This window comes from Lynx canadensis, chromosome B4, assembly GCF_007474595.2.
Source record: "Lynx canadensis isolate LIC74 chromosome B4, mLynCan4.pri.v2, whole genome shotgun sequence".
Classification (NCBI taxonomy): domain Eukaryota; kingdom Metazoa; phylum Chordata; class Mammalia; order Carnivora; family Felidae; genus Lynx; species Lynx canadensis.
The window spans coordinates 124,462,260-124,477,543 of NC_044309.1; the positions used below are offsets into that span (position 1 = coordinate 124,462,260).

The 15,284-nt window shown below is 43.5% G+C and overlaps 1 protein-coding gene across 2 annotated transcripts in view; it reads right to left on the reverse strand.

Moving 5' to 3' along the window:
- ALDH1L2 (aldehyde dehydrogenase 1 family member L2) overlaps positions 1–14,299 on the reverse strand; it is a 67,291-nt gene extending 52,992 nt beyond the window's left edge. Inside the window, exons 1-2 of one of the 2 annotated variants that reach the window (XM_030320428.1) lie at positions 14,141–14,299; positions 2,208–2,352 (exon numbers count right to left, since the gene is read on the reverse strand). In XM_030320428.1, the coding sequence (XP_030176288.1) occupies positions 2,208–2,352; positions 14,141–14,188 (193 nt within the window). In that variant the 5' untranslated portion in view covers positions 14,189–14,299. Of the gene's footprint in view, positions 1–2,207; positions 2,353–14,140 lie in introns of those variants that run through there. The other variant, XM_030320429.1, reaches the window with a different exon arrangement.
- Positions 14,300–15,284: the final 985 nt, after the last annotated feature.

Here is a 15,284-nt window from a genome sequence, read left to right on the forward strand (position 1 = left end):
TGTGCAACTTCGGGATAAAGGCTTGCCTTCTGCTTCCCATCTTTCCCTTCCTGCTTGCTAGAATGCAGACTGGACAGTTGGGGCTAAAGCGGCTATCTTGGGGGAGCCTGGGTGGCTCAGTCAGTTAAGCGTCTGACTTCGGCTCAGGTCATGATCTCATAGCTTGTGAATTCGAGCCCTGCATCGGGCTCTGTGCTGACAGCTCGGAGCCCGGGGCCTGCTTCAGATTCTGTGTCTCCCTCTCTCTCTCTCTGCCCCTCCCCGGCTCACACTCTGTCTCTCTCTCTCTCAAAAAATAAATAAACATTAAACAAAATTTTTTTTTAAAAGCAGCTATCTTGGACCATGAGATGGAAGCCCAGTGTTGACAATAAGAAAACAACAAACAGCAAGAGTCTGCATCGTGATAAATATAGAGCTGCCACAACAGCTCCAATGGCCAACTCAGACTTGAGAAATGGACTTCCATGTTACTTAAGCTAATATTATTTGGGGCTTCCCTGATTCAACAACCAATCTGATATCCCAAATATGAGTCCTCCCAAATATCCCCCCCGCCACAAGGCTGCTGCAAATAGCTAATAATAGGACAGATAGTCCCAGTAATAGGCATCCGTCCCTTTCTGCCTTGGGAACCAGGTCCAAATTCATGAGGCAGATTCCCTCACAATTCCCCAGGTTGGGATAGCTTTTTTCTGAAACAAGGATAATTTCTTTCTTTCTTTCTTTCTTTCTTTCTTTCTTTCTTTCTTTCTTTCTTTCTTTCTTTCCTTTTGGGGAAAGAGAGAGAGCGTGCGCACGCACAGGGGTGGGGGAGAGGGGCAGAGGGAGAGAATCTTAAGCAGGCTCCACACTCAGCATAGAGCCCAACATAGGGCTCTATTCCACGACCCTGGGATCATGACCTGAGCTGAAACCAAGGGTCAGATGGACACTCAACTGAATGAGCCACCCAGGTGTCCCCCCAAGGATAATTTCTAAATCAAGTGATTAAATTCATATATGCATATGTGCTCTTTGACCCAACTTTTTTTAGCATGACTCTTGAAAAAAAAAGTTAAAATATAATATTTTTAAAAGTATAACAAGATAGGATAAGCCCCAGAACTATTTCTTCCAAGAAAAAAGGCTACAATTTTAGGGTTATCACTGATCAGTGTTTATCAGCCAATATGTCTGTCGCATTGTTCCAGTGATTTCTGAAGATCTGATTTATAAGCCAGGATAGCTAGTTGCTCATTCTTATGCCCTATCTGTACAATTTGTAGACCATTTCTATCTCCGTGTCTTGCACCCGTCCTCAACATAGCTATAGTTGACTCTTGAACAATCGGGTTTGAACCATGTGGGTCCACTTATATGTGAATTTTTTAAATAAATATAGTACTGTCAATGTATTTTCTCTTCCTTATGATTTTTTAAATAACATTTTCTTTTCTCTAGCTTACTTTATCATAAGACTACAGTATACGATACATATACAAAATATGTGGTAATAAACTGTTTAACAGTTAAGACTTCCTTCTAGTCAACAGTAGGCTATTTTTTGTTAAGTTTTGGGGGAGTCAAAAGTAATATGTGGAGATTTGACTAGGTAGGGGGTCAGCACCTCAAACCCCTGTGTTGTTCAGGGTCAACTGCATACTTGTAAATCAGAATCTCATTGTACGTTTGCTTTGAGAATGGCTATCTTCTTTACCTTACCTTAATAGCCAAGCAGCCAAGCTATCATTGTTCTGACATAAATATATTCTTTATGACCCCACATCAATTTCTATTATTGGATGTGGTCCTCTCTTCAATTCCATTGGCACCTCTGAATCAGACATTATTCTAGATGCTTCATAACACCTTTGGAAAGTCACAAGTGTAGTTCAGAAAAAACATAAACCTGAAAATTCCTCTGAGGGACCTTGGAGGTAAGTGGAGAAATTCTTAACACAGTGGGGGCCTGCATCTTTGTCTTGGGGCCCACAGACAAGGGAGCATTTTTGAGTCTGCAAATAGACTTAGCTTGAGAAGGCTTTCAAGAGGCAGAGTGCATGTAGCAGAATCCAGGGGGGAGGCAGGTAGTCTGGGTCTTTGGGAGCTGTGGCAAAGAAATAGAGCTTTAGAAATGCCAACAAGGCATAAGGGGTCTGAGCTGGGGCCTAAGCCGGCTGGGTCAGTGCAGAGTCCTTGATTCAGCTGTTCCAAGATACACTCACCCAGCGGGTCAGTTTTGCCATCCTTGTCTGGAACCGTGAACACGCCCACAACTCGGTGGCCCTCTTTGCGGAGGTGACTGTACACTTCCTGTCCGAAAAGGCTCTGACCAATAAGTGCCAGCTTCAGCTTGTTTTTGAAATGGGCCTGTGAAGCAATTCAATGATGACAGACGTCGGCATGGTTAGAAGACATATGGGTCACCAACACTCTTTTTCCAATCATGCAAATGACTTGAGGAAACAACACAGAGATCTACAAAATAAAATTTTTATTGACACACGCTGAACCTAGGCTACATTACACATAAACAGTAGTGAAAATAATGTGACGCCGACGTATTCCTTTTTTCCCCTTTGCTCTAATCCCCCTGATTATTCATCATAATCATTGGGATTGCGTATACTTTACAAGCCATTCCAACCCCTCGGTGAAATGAAGCCAGATGTTAACAAGTAACAGTAAGTTTCATAGTTAAAAGGAGTTTAATTCTGAGCAAGATCTGCTTCAATAGGACAATGGCTTTTGTGGCCCTGCAATATAGAAAGAAGAGCCGGACTCATCTCTTAACTTCCAGAAGAGGCCAAGAGCTAACACGCGGCATGACACAGGGGTCCCAGGCAGACCCCAGTGCTAGACTACCCGAAATCAAAATCAAGTGCCACTCCTGTTTAGTCGTGTGTCCTTAAGCAAGCGACGAACTTCTGTTGCCTTTTTTCCTCACCTGTAAAATGGGAATAATAACACCAACCTCACACAAGTTTGATTGAAGCAGATGACTTAAGAGGCTCAATGCAGTATCTGACACAAAGGATTGTTGCGGTTTAGCTTCAATCATGTCTTAGAGGTTTTGCTACATCCTAGATACAGTTCCATGTTTCTTTATATAGTCCAAAATTCCAAAATCTTTGGCAAGTGGCCCAAATTCCTTAGGCTTCAAAACCTGGATTGCTCCAGTGGAATATTCTTTTTAGTTCTTACAGCTTTCTTGTAAGTTTGTGCACATTCATTTGGTTTCAAACTTGACCTGGGCTGACATACTGCTATTTATAATCTTAATTATAGTATTCGTAAGGACTGTATGAACATTTATATGTTTTGCTGCAGAAAAATCAATGTGTTTGGTTACAGATACTGTCCCAGACCCTGCTGTGAATTATATGTAATGTACTATCTATGTACCACATTGACTTTCTAAAATGTAATTCTGAATCTCTAAATATATTTTGTTCCTCGGGTTTAAAAAAATTTTTTTGATGTTAATTTATTTATCTTGAGAGACAGAAAGAAAATGTGAGTGGAGGAGGGACAGAGAGAGACACAGAATCTGAAGCAGGCTCCAGGTACTGAGTTGTCAGCACAATGCCCAACACAGGGCGTGAACCCATGAACCAGTGAATCATGACCTGAGCCAAAGTAGGACGTTCAACCAACTGAGCCACCCAGGTGCCCGTGTCCTTCAGGTTTCAGGTAAAGAATTAAGACCTGCACATCATTTCATTTCATTTAATCATTGCAACTATCATGTTTGATTATCTCCCATTTTACACTATTTTATGAATGAAGAAACCACAGCTCAGAAATGTCAATTATATCCTCAAGGTCATGTTGGCAAAAAGGAGGAGAGGTGAGACTTGAATCCAGGTCTGTCTGACTTCAAAGCCTACGTATGCACTTAAAAATAAAATAATAAAAATGAGCTCCCACCACTCATCTCTTTTCTCTTCCTTTTAGAAGATTAACACTGATGTACAAAAGTACATTGATTATCAAGAAATACAGACACCATTTAGACAAGAATAGTGCTAAGGGGTTGTAGTTTTAAAGAATTCTCTTTAAGCAATTATACCTCCTGTAAATTCTCCCCAAATGGAATCTTTCGCAAAGCTAAGGTAACAATGGGGCACCTGGGTGGCTCAGTCGGTTAAGCGCTCAACTTCAGCTCAGGTCATGATCTCACTGCTTGCGAGCTCAAGCCCTGCATCAGGCTCTGTGCTGACAGCTCAGAGCCTGGAGCCTGCTTCGGATTCTGTGTCTCCCTCTCTCTCTGCCCTTTCCCCCTAACACTCTGTCTCTGTCTCCCTCAAAAATAAATAAACGTTAAAAAAAAAAAAAAAAAAGAACACAGCTCCACAGGACTTGGATTTAGATATTTTTCCCTTTCACTCTAAATGGGATTCTTTAATGTACTAGAAAGTCATTCTAAATTAGTCAAGCCTCACTGTGAAAATTTGATTATGAGGAAACAATTTTCCCTTATTTCCCAATTTACTGAGGGCATAGACAGCTTCCCTTTTTAGGCATGAACTTAAAAGCATATGGGTTCACATGTTCCCTGTAATTGAGCTGATAATGAAAACAATGAAGGTTTTACTTGAAAAAATCTTTTCCAGGGCCAGCCAAAGATTCTATCCCCAAAGAGCATACAGCTTCAACATCTAACAAATATTTTCAAGCAAACAGATTAACTCTGCAACAACAGCATAGTTTGCCTACAGATAATACATGATTATTTCATTTACTCTTACCAGAAAAATCAAAATGTTCTGTAAGCATTCCATCTCCAAATCCTATCATTTATGCTGTGGCTTGAACTAGAACAGACATGATGGCATATCTTAAAAATCCGGCTTTGCCTCACACCGCTACCAACACCAAATAGTTTAAGCCTTCTAAAATACTACCCTTGGCACACAAAAGAGCTAAGAGGCTGAGATGGTTCAAATGTAAAGCTGTGCTCAGCTGTCACCTGGGTATTTGGAGTTCAATTCCAGATTCCACGCTCCCCTAGAAAGACAGCATTTAAAGAAATGTCAGTATCTCTAGAAATGCTACATTCACTGAAACAGTTTCTGAGCTTCATGCTAAAGCTGAAGCTACAAAAGTGAGTTTCCAACACTGAGACATGTTCGGATTTTAGGATGGTAATTGCGTTTATAATGAGTTGGCATAATTCCCAAACACCAGACTGGGGTATTCTTATTTCTCCAAGTGTGATCTGACGACTGACATACGCTGTGATGGCTGTGTTAGAATCAGTGGGGAGGATGTGCTAAAAGTGTGGGTTCCTGGGCCCCACTCCAGATCTCCTGAGTCAGACGCGGGGCACTAGGAAGCTGCATTTTAACAAGCTCCCCATCGACTGAGAGGCACACTAAAGTCAGAGAATCTGTGTTGTATGGAGCGCGTGTGCCTACCTGCTTCGCAAAAAGGTTCTGCCCTGGGAAGCTTGGATCAGGAAGAAGGGGTGGAAATAATAGCAAACTTTTTTTTTTTAACATTTATTCATTTTTGAGAGAAAGACAGAGACAGAGTGTGAGCAGGGGAGGAGCAGAGGGTGGGGTGGGACACAGAATCCGAAGCAGGCTCCAGGCTCCGAGCTGCCTGCACAGAGCCCGATGTGGGCCTGAAACTCACGAACCTGTGAGATCATGACCTGAGTGAACCACCCAGGCGCCCCTCAGTCAACATTTTAAGGAGACCCTTGTAAGTGCCAGGTATTTCACAAACATTACCTCATTTTGATCGCTCGATGACTCCTGGAGAAAGGCATCCCTAAGCCACTTTATAGATGAAGATATTAAAACACCTGGAAGTTAAGATATAGCCTGGAGTCAAACAGCTACTAAGTGGCAGCTCTCAGCTTCTAACTCTGGTTATTAGTTTCCTTTGTTTTTCCATAACACAGGCCATAGGATTTTGAGCTGGGTCTCATCAATTAAAAATCTGAATAATAATAGTATCTAGTGGCACCTGGGTGGCCCAGTCAGTTAAGCATCAACCCTTGATCTCAGCTCAGGTCATGATCCAGATTTTGTCTTCAGATCTTGTCTCCCTCTCTCTGCCCCTCCCCCACTCATATGCGCGCGCTCTCTCTGTCAAAAATAAGTAAACATTAAAAAAAATTTAAAAAACTCTTTAAAAATAAAAAAAATAATAGTACCTATTTCATAAGGTTGTTAAAAGGATTTATCATCTAATGCATTAGTTTATCATCTAATTTATCACCTAATGCATTAGTGCAGTGTATGGCAATAGTGGATGCTCAACAAATGTTAATTATTATTATTATTATTATTGTTATGCCACAAGTAATACTTAGGTAAATAAAAAATGTTGATGATGGAACTTTCCTACTGGAAATGTACCATGAGCCCAACACCACGTTGAGCCCTGTTAATCAATTTAAAACATTTTATCAACTACTTATGCCTTTAGGCCTCACAGTAACCCATTTTACAAATGAGAACACACAGGGCTTAGGGAAGTCAAGTAAACTGCCTGCAGACGGGGCTAACCACGGGCAGAAGCAAAACTCAGATCTATCACACTTCAGCAGATAAGCTTCTATTGTTTTCCTATACTGAAGGTCTGCCCCCCATTTTAAAATATTTTATATTATTTTATTTTTTATTTGAGAGAGAGCCTGAGAGCAGGGATGAAGGGCAGAGGGGGAGAGAGAGAGAGAGAGAGAGAGAGAGAGAGAGAGAGAGAGAGAGAGAGAGAGAGAGAGAGAGAGAGAGAATCTTAAGCAGTATCCACACTCAGCACAGAGCCCGACTGGGGTTTCGATCCCATGACCCTGGGATCATGGCCTGAGCTGAAATCAAGAGTCAGATGCTCAACCAACTGAGCCACCCAGGCACTCCTGTCCTCCCTCCCCAAACCCCTTTTTTTAAAAAGAAAAATATGGTAACAGTTTGACAGGTTAATTGTGGGAAATAGTTCCATAAGACTTTCTAAGGAAATACCATGGTGGTCCTGACAGGGGAGAAAGCACCATTCATTTGTAGGCTGGATCTGGTGACCAGAGAACATTCTTTGAGGCACTTATAAGTGCCTGTTATATTGGTGAGAAAGACAGGGAGGCATAAAACCACCCACAGCATTTATAAATCTTGGCGGTAAGTGCCATTATCTTAGGTTTCTCTAATGATGGCATTCTGCCTAGAAGAGCCTTGGGCAGGGAACAGAACTTTTGCCTTCTTTTTTTTTTTTTTTAAGATTTTATTTTTAAGTAATCTCTACACCCAACATGGGGCTTGAACTCAAAACCCTGAAATCAAGAGTCACATGCTCTACTGACCGAGCCAGCCAGGCACCCCCAGAGCTTCTGCTATTTAAACTATTCAATGTTGCATTCCCAGGCTATCCACATCCTGGTGGACTCCTTCAGGAAGCAAATTAATGAGAATTCTGATTATGCTCCAAGGATTAAAACCAAAAACCAAAACACAATCCTCTATAGAAAGCCTAATGGCGCAGCACTACGAGTCAGCCCTGATCCGAAACGCTTTTGCGAAGCAGACGATACCATTACAGAACCATTTGAGTGGGGCGTAAAACAAGGCCAAAGCTCTCCACGTCAGGAATTGTGAGAACTGACAGTTTTACCGAAGAATAAGACCAAGTCAATTTTTCAGAGACATCCAGATGCCTAGCACCTGGTGGAACATGCGGCACATGGTGCCCCAAATCATGCCTGACAGTGTGCAAGACGTGCTCAACGAACACGTTCTGAGCATTTACCATGCTCCGGGCCCAGGGCCTGGTAGGCACTGCAAATCAGTTGTCCCACAAGAGTATTTTATTCGGCCCACAGAGCATTTGTAAAAGAACTGTGATAAGATTTTTAGGAGCTTTCACATTAGCAGGCTGAATTTCTGACTTCTTTTTAGAACTCAAGAGGTTTATCAACCATGGTCTACACTTCGACGTAGCAACAGTCAGCTAGAGCTGAGCAGCGGCTGCCCCCGTTCCTCTGGTTGGATATGGCCTTTCGCTCCCTCAGGCTCAAATCCTTCATTTGCTCGCCTGTTTAGCTTCCATGGGCGTTTTTTTTGGGGGGGGGGGACCCCTACAGTAAAACCACAAAGAAGACTGGTCTCTGCCCTCAGGAGTTTGCCAGTTAGCAGGGAAGCAGTAAAGACATATCGGCATCATAGAGCTGGACAGGAAAGCACAGTGTGGGTGTGGAAAGGGGAAGACTTTCCAAGAATTCCTTGACTGAATCTTAGAGCTCTCATCCTAAGAGTTGGCCAAGAGAAGGGCGGGGATTACCGGAGGTCCTTGGGAAGTTTCAGGCAGAGGGGGTGGCATTTACAAAGAAGCGAAGGAGTGGGCAAAGTGGGTCCAATACTGGAAGTTGGGGAGTGATGACAAGTGACTCTCTAGGGAGAGTCAGAAGACCTATTAGGGAGAGCCTTGTCTACAGCAAATAATTTGGACCTTATTGTGAAGAGGAGATCCACCGAATGAATGATTTTAAGCACAAGAGTGATGCTATATTATTTCTCTATTAACACACACTCAGGCGAGGCATGAATTAACTTTGGGTGGGCACCCCTCTTGTGTTTGAGAGTTGAGCAGATACACAGTGAAAATAAAAGCTGACTTAATAAGCCGCCTTCAATACATTCACAGGAGGTAGCTTGGAATAGCATAAAAGCCCATGGTACTGATTGTAACAAACCCTCATACTAATCATCAGAAGCAACAAGTTCCACATTGCATAGATGGAAATCTGTGTAAGATTCAAACAAGATTCAAGACACCACCATAAATGACAAACTTGTGCAACTTGATTTTTTCCCCATTGTGTAATCATATAAAGTACGTATTAATGAGGACTTTCTTGGATATCTGGCCTTTTTTTTTTTCTAATTTTTTTAAACATTTATTCACTTTTGAGAGACAGAGACAGAGCATGAGTGGGGGAGGGGCAGAGAGAGAGGGAGACACAGAATCTGAAGCAGGCTCCAGGCTTCAAGCTGTCAGCACAGAGCCCGACGTGGGGCTCGAACTCACTAACTGTCAGATCATGACCTGCGCTGAAGTCAGATGCTTAACAGACTAAGCCACCTAGGCACCCCTTGGCCAACATTTTTTTTAATCATAAAAAGGATAAAAGATTTTTATTTTTATTAAATGTTTATTTATTTATTTTGAGAAAGAGAAAGTTCCATAACTTTGTTAGTTGCACACAAAGAGAGTGTGTGTATAAGCAGGGGAGGGACAGAGAGAGAATCCCAAGCAGGCTCCATGCTGTCAGCATAGAGCCTGGCTCGGGGCTCGAACTGACGAACCATGAGATCATGACCTGAGCTGAAATCAAGAGTTGGACACTCAACTGAGTGAGGCACCCAGGTACCCTGGTAAGAGGTTTTTAAAACAGAGATGTCAACACAGGGTCTATTAGCATGTGAGGCCAGCTGGGATGCCTTGCACCTAAAGATTGGGTGCAGCTGGTGACCAAAGACCATGTCAAAGATTGGGTAAAAGTAGGGAAAGAGTCCAAAGGACTAGATCCAGGGATGGACTCCAGTCCCTGGTAGAAGGGGAGGACTTCAGTGCACTGCATTTATCTGTAATATTCTCATTGCATAGAATTTTTAAAATTAATTTTTAATTACATATCTAACATATACACACAATCTCCTTGTTAAAAATGCAACAATCACAGGGGTGCCTGGGTGGCTCAGTCGGTTAAGCGTTCGACTTCAGCTCAGGTCAAGATCTCACAGTTCTTGAGTTCGAGCCCTGCATTGGGCTCCCTGCTGCCAGCACATATCCCACTTCAGATTTTCTGTCCCCCTCCCTCTCTCTCTCTTCTCCTCCCCTACTCGCATGTGCTTGCTCTCTCTCAAAAATAAATACACATTAAAAAATTTGGGGGGGCACCTGGGTGGCTCAGTCGGTTAAGCATCCAACTTCAGCTCAGGTCACGACCTCACGGTTCATGAGTTCAAGCCCCACGTCGGGCTCTGTGCTGACAGCTTGGAGCCTGGAGAAAGCTTTGGATTCTGTGTCTCCCTCTCTGAGCCTCTCCCCTGCTTGTGCTTTGTCTCTCACTCTGTCTCTCAAAAATAAATGTAAAGAAAAATTTTTTTTTTAAATGAAACAATCACAGATAAGACTGGAGTCTCCCAATCCCAGTTCCCTCTCCCCCTCCACCCCAGAAAAAAACATTTCATGGTTTGCTGTGCATCCTGCGGACCTTTTCTGGACATTTACATATATCAAAGTGTATATACATAAAATATTATTTTGTGTTTTAAAAATAACACAAATTGAGTCATATTATGTGTAATGTCCCATAACTTTGTTAGTACATATAATTGATTCTTTAAAATTGGTGTACAGCATTTCAGAGCGTAGCTATGTCTCAGTTTATTTGTTCATTTCCCTACTGAGGAACAGCTTGGCTTCCAGTCTGTCATTATTACAAATACCACGGCAATGGGTATCCTGGTACATGCTTCCTGGGCCCATGCAGGAGTGCTTTTCTCAGATATCTACAAATGAAATTGTAGGATCATTTTTTAAACTTAAATGTTAACGGATGCCATCAAATTGGCTTCTAGAATATTTGAGGAACTATTTTCTCACCCCTGCCAACACACAATATTGTCAACTTCTATGATTTTTGCCAATGTGATGAGTGAAATCTTATATCTTGTTCTAATTTGCATTCCCTTGATTACTGGTTTGGTTGAGTGCCTTTTAATATTGCACTATCCATTTGTATTTCCTTTTTGGCATATTGTCTATTATTATTCTTTAAGCACAAGTTTAATCATTTGTTCCACTAATCTATGGACTCTTTGAAAGCAGGGATAGTTTATTTCTTGTTTATTATTTTATCCTTTTTGGCTGTGAGACTCTAAAAAAGTTATTTAATTTCTCTGAGTTTTAGTTTCTTTATCTGTAAAATGGGTAATAATAGTACCTACCTCACTGAGATAGTAAGCAAATTAAGTGTGCATAAATGTAAAGCATTTATAACAGTGTCTGGTGCATACTAAGTGCTATGTCAATGCTACCTATTATTATTATATTATTATTGTTATTTATTAAATAATTATATCCTCAGGATTTAGAACAAGTGCTCAGTACACAACCAAATATGGTTTGAAGTTGAATTTGAAGGTCCTCAAAACAAACTTGACATGAAAGCAGGGGGTCAGGTAATTCAGAAACAAGGACCTGGTTGCTAGAATTAGGGTATAAACCAGTACTTGGTTCCAAGAAGTAGGGAGGGGTCCAACCTCTTAAATTGGATCATAGAGTAACCTCAAGTTCCAGAACCAGGCTATGAACCCAGAACCACCAGCCAGACTTATCCCAGACATTGGCAGAGGAAGCTAAATTACAAAGTGCCAAATAATATGAAGGCTAAATAATCCCCCCCCATGGGGAGAAATTAAGGAGCAGTGAACCAGGCAAGATAATGGAAGTGCACGACACTAACTATAGACAAAGGGTTTATTGCTATGGATAGTGGTCGTAGTTAAAAAGATCCAGCCACATCATTAAGCCAAAATCATTAAATATTTCTGAGTCCACTTCTTTAAGACCGAGAATGGAAAAAATCGACTCTAGCAGGAAGTGTTATAAACTAGTTTTCCCATTGGATTTTGCTAGGTTCCAAGAAATTTGTCATTCCTTTTTTTTTTTTCATTCTGCTTTAACACCAAACAAACAAACAAAAAAAAAAACCGTGTGATTTTTTTCACTTTTAAAGATGAAGGTATACTTTACCTGCAGTAAAATACACCCTTTTCAGTGGATAGTTCTGGGAGTTTTGACAGACACACAGTCACCTAATCACTGCTATAATCAAGATAAAGAATAGTTCCATCCGCCTGGCTTAGTCGGTTAAGCGTCCGACTTCGGCTCAGGTCATGATCTCACAGTCTGTGGGTTCGAGCCCCGCATCAGGCTCTGTGCTGACAGCTCAGAGCCTGGAGCCTGCTTCCGATTCTGTGTCTCCCTCTCTCTCTGCCCCTCCCCTACTCATGCTCTGTCTCTCTCTGTCACAAAAATAAACTTTAAAAAAAAATAAAAAAAAAGAATAGTTCCATCACCCCCCACCCCCCGCCAAAATATTCCTTCCTGTCCTTTGAGAGACAGTCTCTTATAGTCCATGCTTCCCCCATGTCCAGCCCCTAATAACCACTGATCTTTTTTCTATCACTGTATAGTTCTACTCTTTCCAGAATGTCACATAAGCAGAATCATATAATACATAGCCCTTTGAGTCCATCTTCTGACACTCAGCACCCACACCTGAGTTTCATCCATGCTTTTGTACACACCAGGAGTTCCTTCCTCTTTCTTTTTCTGAGTAGGATTCCCATGTAGGGATGGATTTATCCACTGTTTATCCTGTCACCAGATGAAGGACACTTAAGTTGTTTCCAGTTTTTGGTGATAATGAATAAAGCCTCTGTAAACATTCATAAATAGGTATTTGTGTGAACACGAGTTTTCACTTCTCTTGGGTAAATACCTAGGAGTGCAATTGCTGGGCCATATTATAGGTGTATGTTTAACTTTATAAAAAATCGCCAGTTTTCCAAAGTGGCTGCACCTTTTTACGCTCCCACTAGCCATGCTTGCTTTTGAACAATTCTTACTAGAATACCGTCCAAAGGATGGATCCCCATTTTCTATGGAGTAAAACATCCCAAACACTTCACTTGTTCCATGTCTTCCTTTTGGCCATGGAAGAACCTGTCTTCTTCCCAAACGAATGTCGCTGCTCTTTCACACGTACGGTCAGACCCCAGACCCCTGACCCTGCCTGGTGCTTCCCCACATGCATGTTTCTGTTCATGTCATTTGCCACCTGGGATGTTCAACTTTTATTACTGAAATCTTATGTAAACCCCACTATTGCAATCTTTTCGTTCTTTGAGACTCCCTTCTGTACTCCAAAAAAGGCAATTCAATGAAAGGTGTTGACAGAGGAGGCCAATAAAATAGGCAGGCACAAGCCCTTGCTCTCGGTGCCATCCAATCCACATCCCCAGGTGCCACGTGGCGGGAGAAAGCTAAGGAGGAGTTCAGAGCAAGCAAAGGCTCTCCAAGAGCAGGTTTCTCTTTTCTTATTCTTTAAAAGGGCGAATACTCCCCAATAACTAGGACTGGATGGGGTAAAGTGACGAATCCTCATTATTTGGGGTCGTCTGGGAGACAAAAGATTTTCCATGTATGCATCGTTCTGCCGGTTCTTGGTGCTATTCAAGACTTCTCTCCGCCTTCAAGTTTCTTACGTCTGGATTTGTATACATGCACATATGGCTTTGGCAAAGAAGAGGAATTGAAAAGCAAATTCTTTCACAGACCAGGAAGCATGCACTTCCTATAGAAGAGATGATGTACATGACATGCTTTTTTTCCTTCCCTAAACAGTTTAGAGTCTGCCTAAATGCAGGGAGGCATCTCTCCCAGGGGTCACATGCAACGTGTCTGCTCTCTTTCCATTTCTGGAGGAGCTGATGCAATTCTAAGGCGCGGGGCTGGGCCACGGCTCGTTTCTTAACTACAGTTTAATAATGTTCCAGAGTGGCTGCTTCTGCAGCGTCTGGTAATCATAGCAATCTTGCCGCCTGCAACTCGCGAAAAATGAGCCTGCAGCCACCAGCTCCGAGGGCCCAAATCTGAATGGATCCTCAATGCCAGGGCTCCCCACTCCCAGGCCGCCCAGGACCACGCGGCTGACTTGAATACTACTGTCCTCCAGAAACGGTTTCGGTCCTTCACTTCAGCTCCATCTCATAACCAGGGATGTCATCATTGAAATGAAAAAAGGAAAGGAAGCTGACCCTGTCCCCCTTGCCAAGTGACTGTCTCCACCCTGTCAATCCCAGCCAGACCGTAGATGTTCAAAAGCCGCATCCTCAGCCCCTTCCCCGGACAAGACAATGGCTCGCCTGGCAAGCCATACTCAAGACCCTCTCCGGATCCTTCTCGGCAGTCTCCTAGTTTTAAAAACGCTGTCTTGGCTTTTAGCAAAGCCTGAACATCGCTGCCCACCCCCAGCCCCGCCGCCCGGCCCTCCCGACCCTCCAGACCCGCCCGCCCCGCCCGGGGGTCTGGAAAGCAGCCCCGGTGAGAGAGAGCCAGGACGCTCGCCCGGGACCAGACTCACCCGGCCGGTGGAGAAGCGCCGGAGCGCCTGGCTGCCCCGCCACAGCATGATGGAAGGGAGCGCCCGGGCGGCGGCGAGACGGCTGGGGCTCAGCCTGGCGGCGCGGCCTGCAGCCTCCGAGCGCCCGGGGGCCTCAATAGCTGCTCGCCGGGTCCGCCAGTCCTGGGACCAGCCCATGGCCCGCCCCCTCGGCTGGCACGGCCTCGCCTCCTCAGCTGGCCGGGCTCGGGTGGCCAATCCCCTGCGACTGGGCGGGGCCTGCGCCGGCCGCTGGGAGGCGCTGGGCCGCAATCCCGGTGCCACGCTGGTACCCAGAGGGAGGAGGGATGGCTTCCAGTTGTGGCCCAGGTACTTACCAGCTGGGAGATCGCCTTCCAGTTACTCAGCTCCATCTCATAACCCTGCGAGGTACACAGGGATTTGCCTTATTCATGGTCAACCTGACACCCCAAGTCAGGCCCACAACAGTCCTGAGAAGGCAAAGATAGGAAAAGATAAGGTGTGGGGACACCTAGCTATATAGGATCCTGATACCTATCTTGTAAGCTGATGAGAGGATTTAATGAGAGACTGTGTATAAAGCACTTGGCAAAGGGCCTGGCACACAGCTGGTCCCCAACAGGTGATAGACAGACATAGATAGATACACACCCTTTTCCCTCATCTCTCTAGAAGGAATGCTCATTTAGCTAAGCATTTGTCTCAAACGGAACACCTTAGCCTGACATTCAAGGCCATCTGCAATTTGGCATTTTTATTTCTTGCTGCTCCTTTGCATATATAATTTAGCCTAACTCTGGTGCTTGCTGATTCTTTTTTTCCTGGACAATGCTTCCCAGAAAAGCTTGTCACCTGTCGCTTGTCACCATCTCAGCACGACCAAATTCCTTCTTTTCTTAAAGGCACAGCTCAAATTCTGCCTCTGGGAGGCATTTTTCCTGATTCTTTCCTCCCTTAACCCTCTTATTCCCCCGAAGTAATCTTTAACTCCTCTGAACTGGAGAAGATTTTTGTCTGTGCATCTCTTCTGACATCTCAGTCTGTCACTGCTATTTGTGTGCCTGTCATCTTCTCTACTGGAAGCTCCTTGCAAGCTGAGTCGACGTCTGATTTATCAAGATTTACAATATCTAGCACTAAGCAG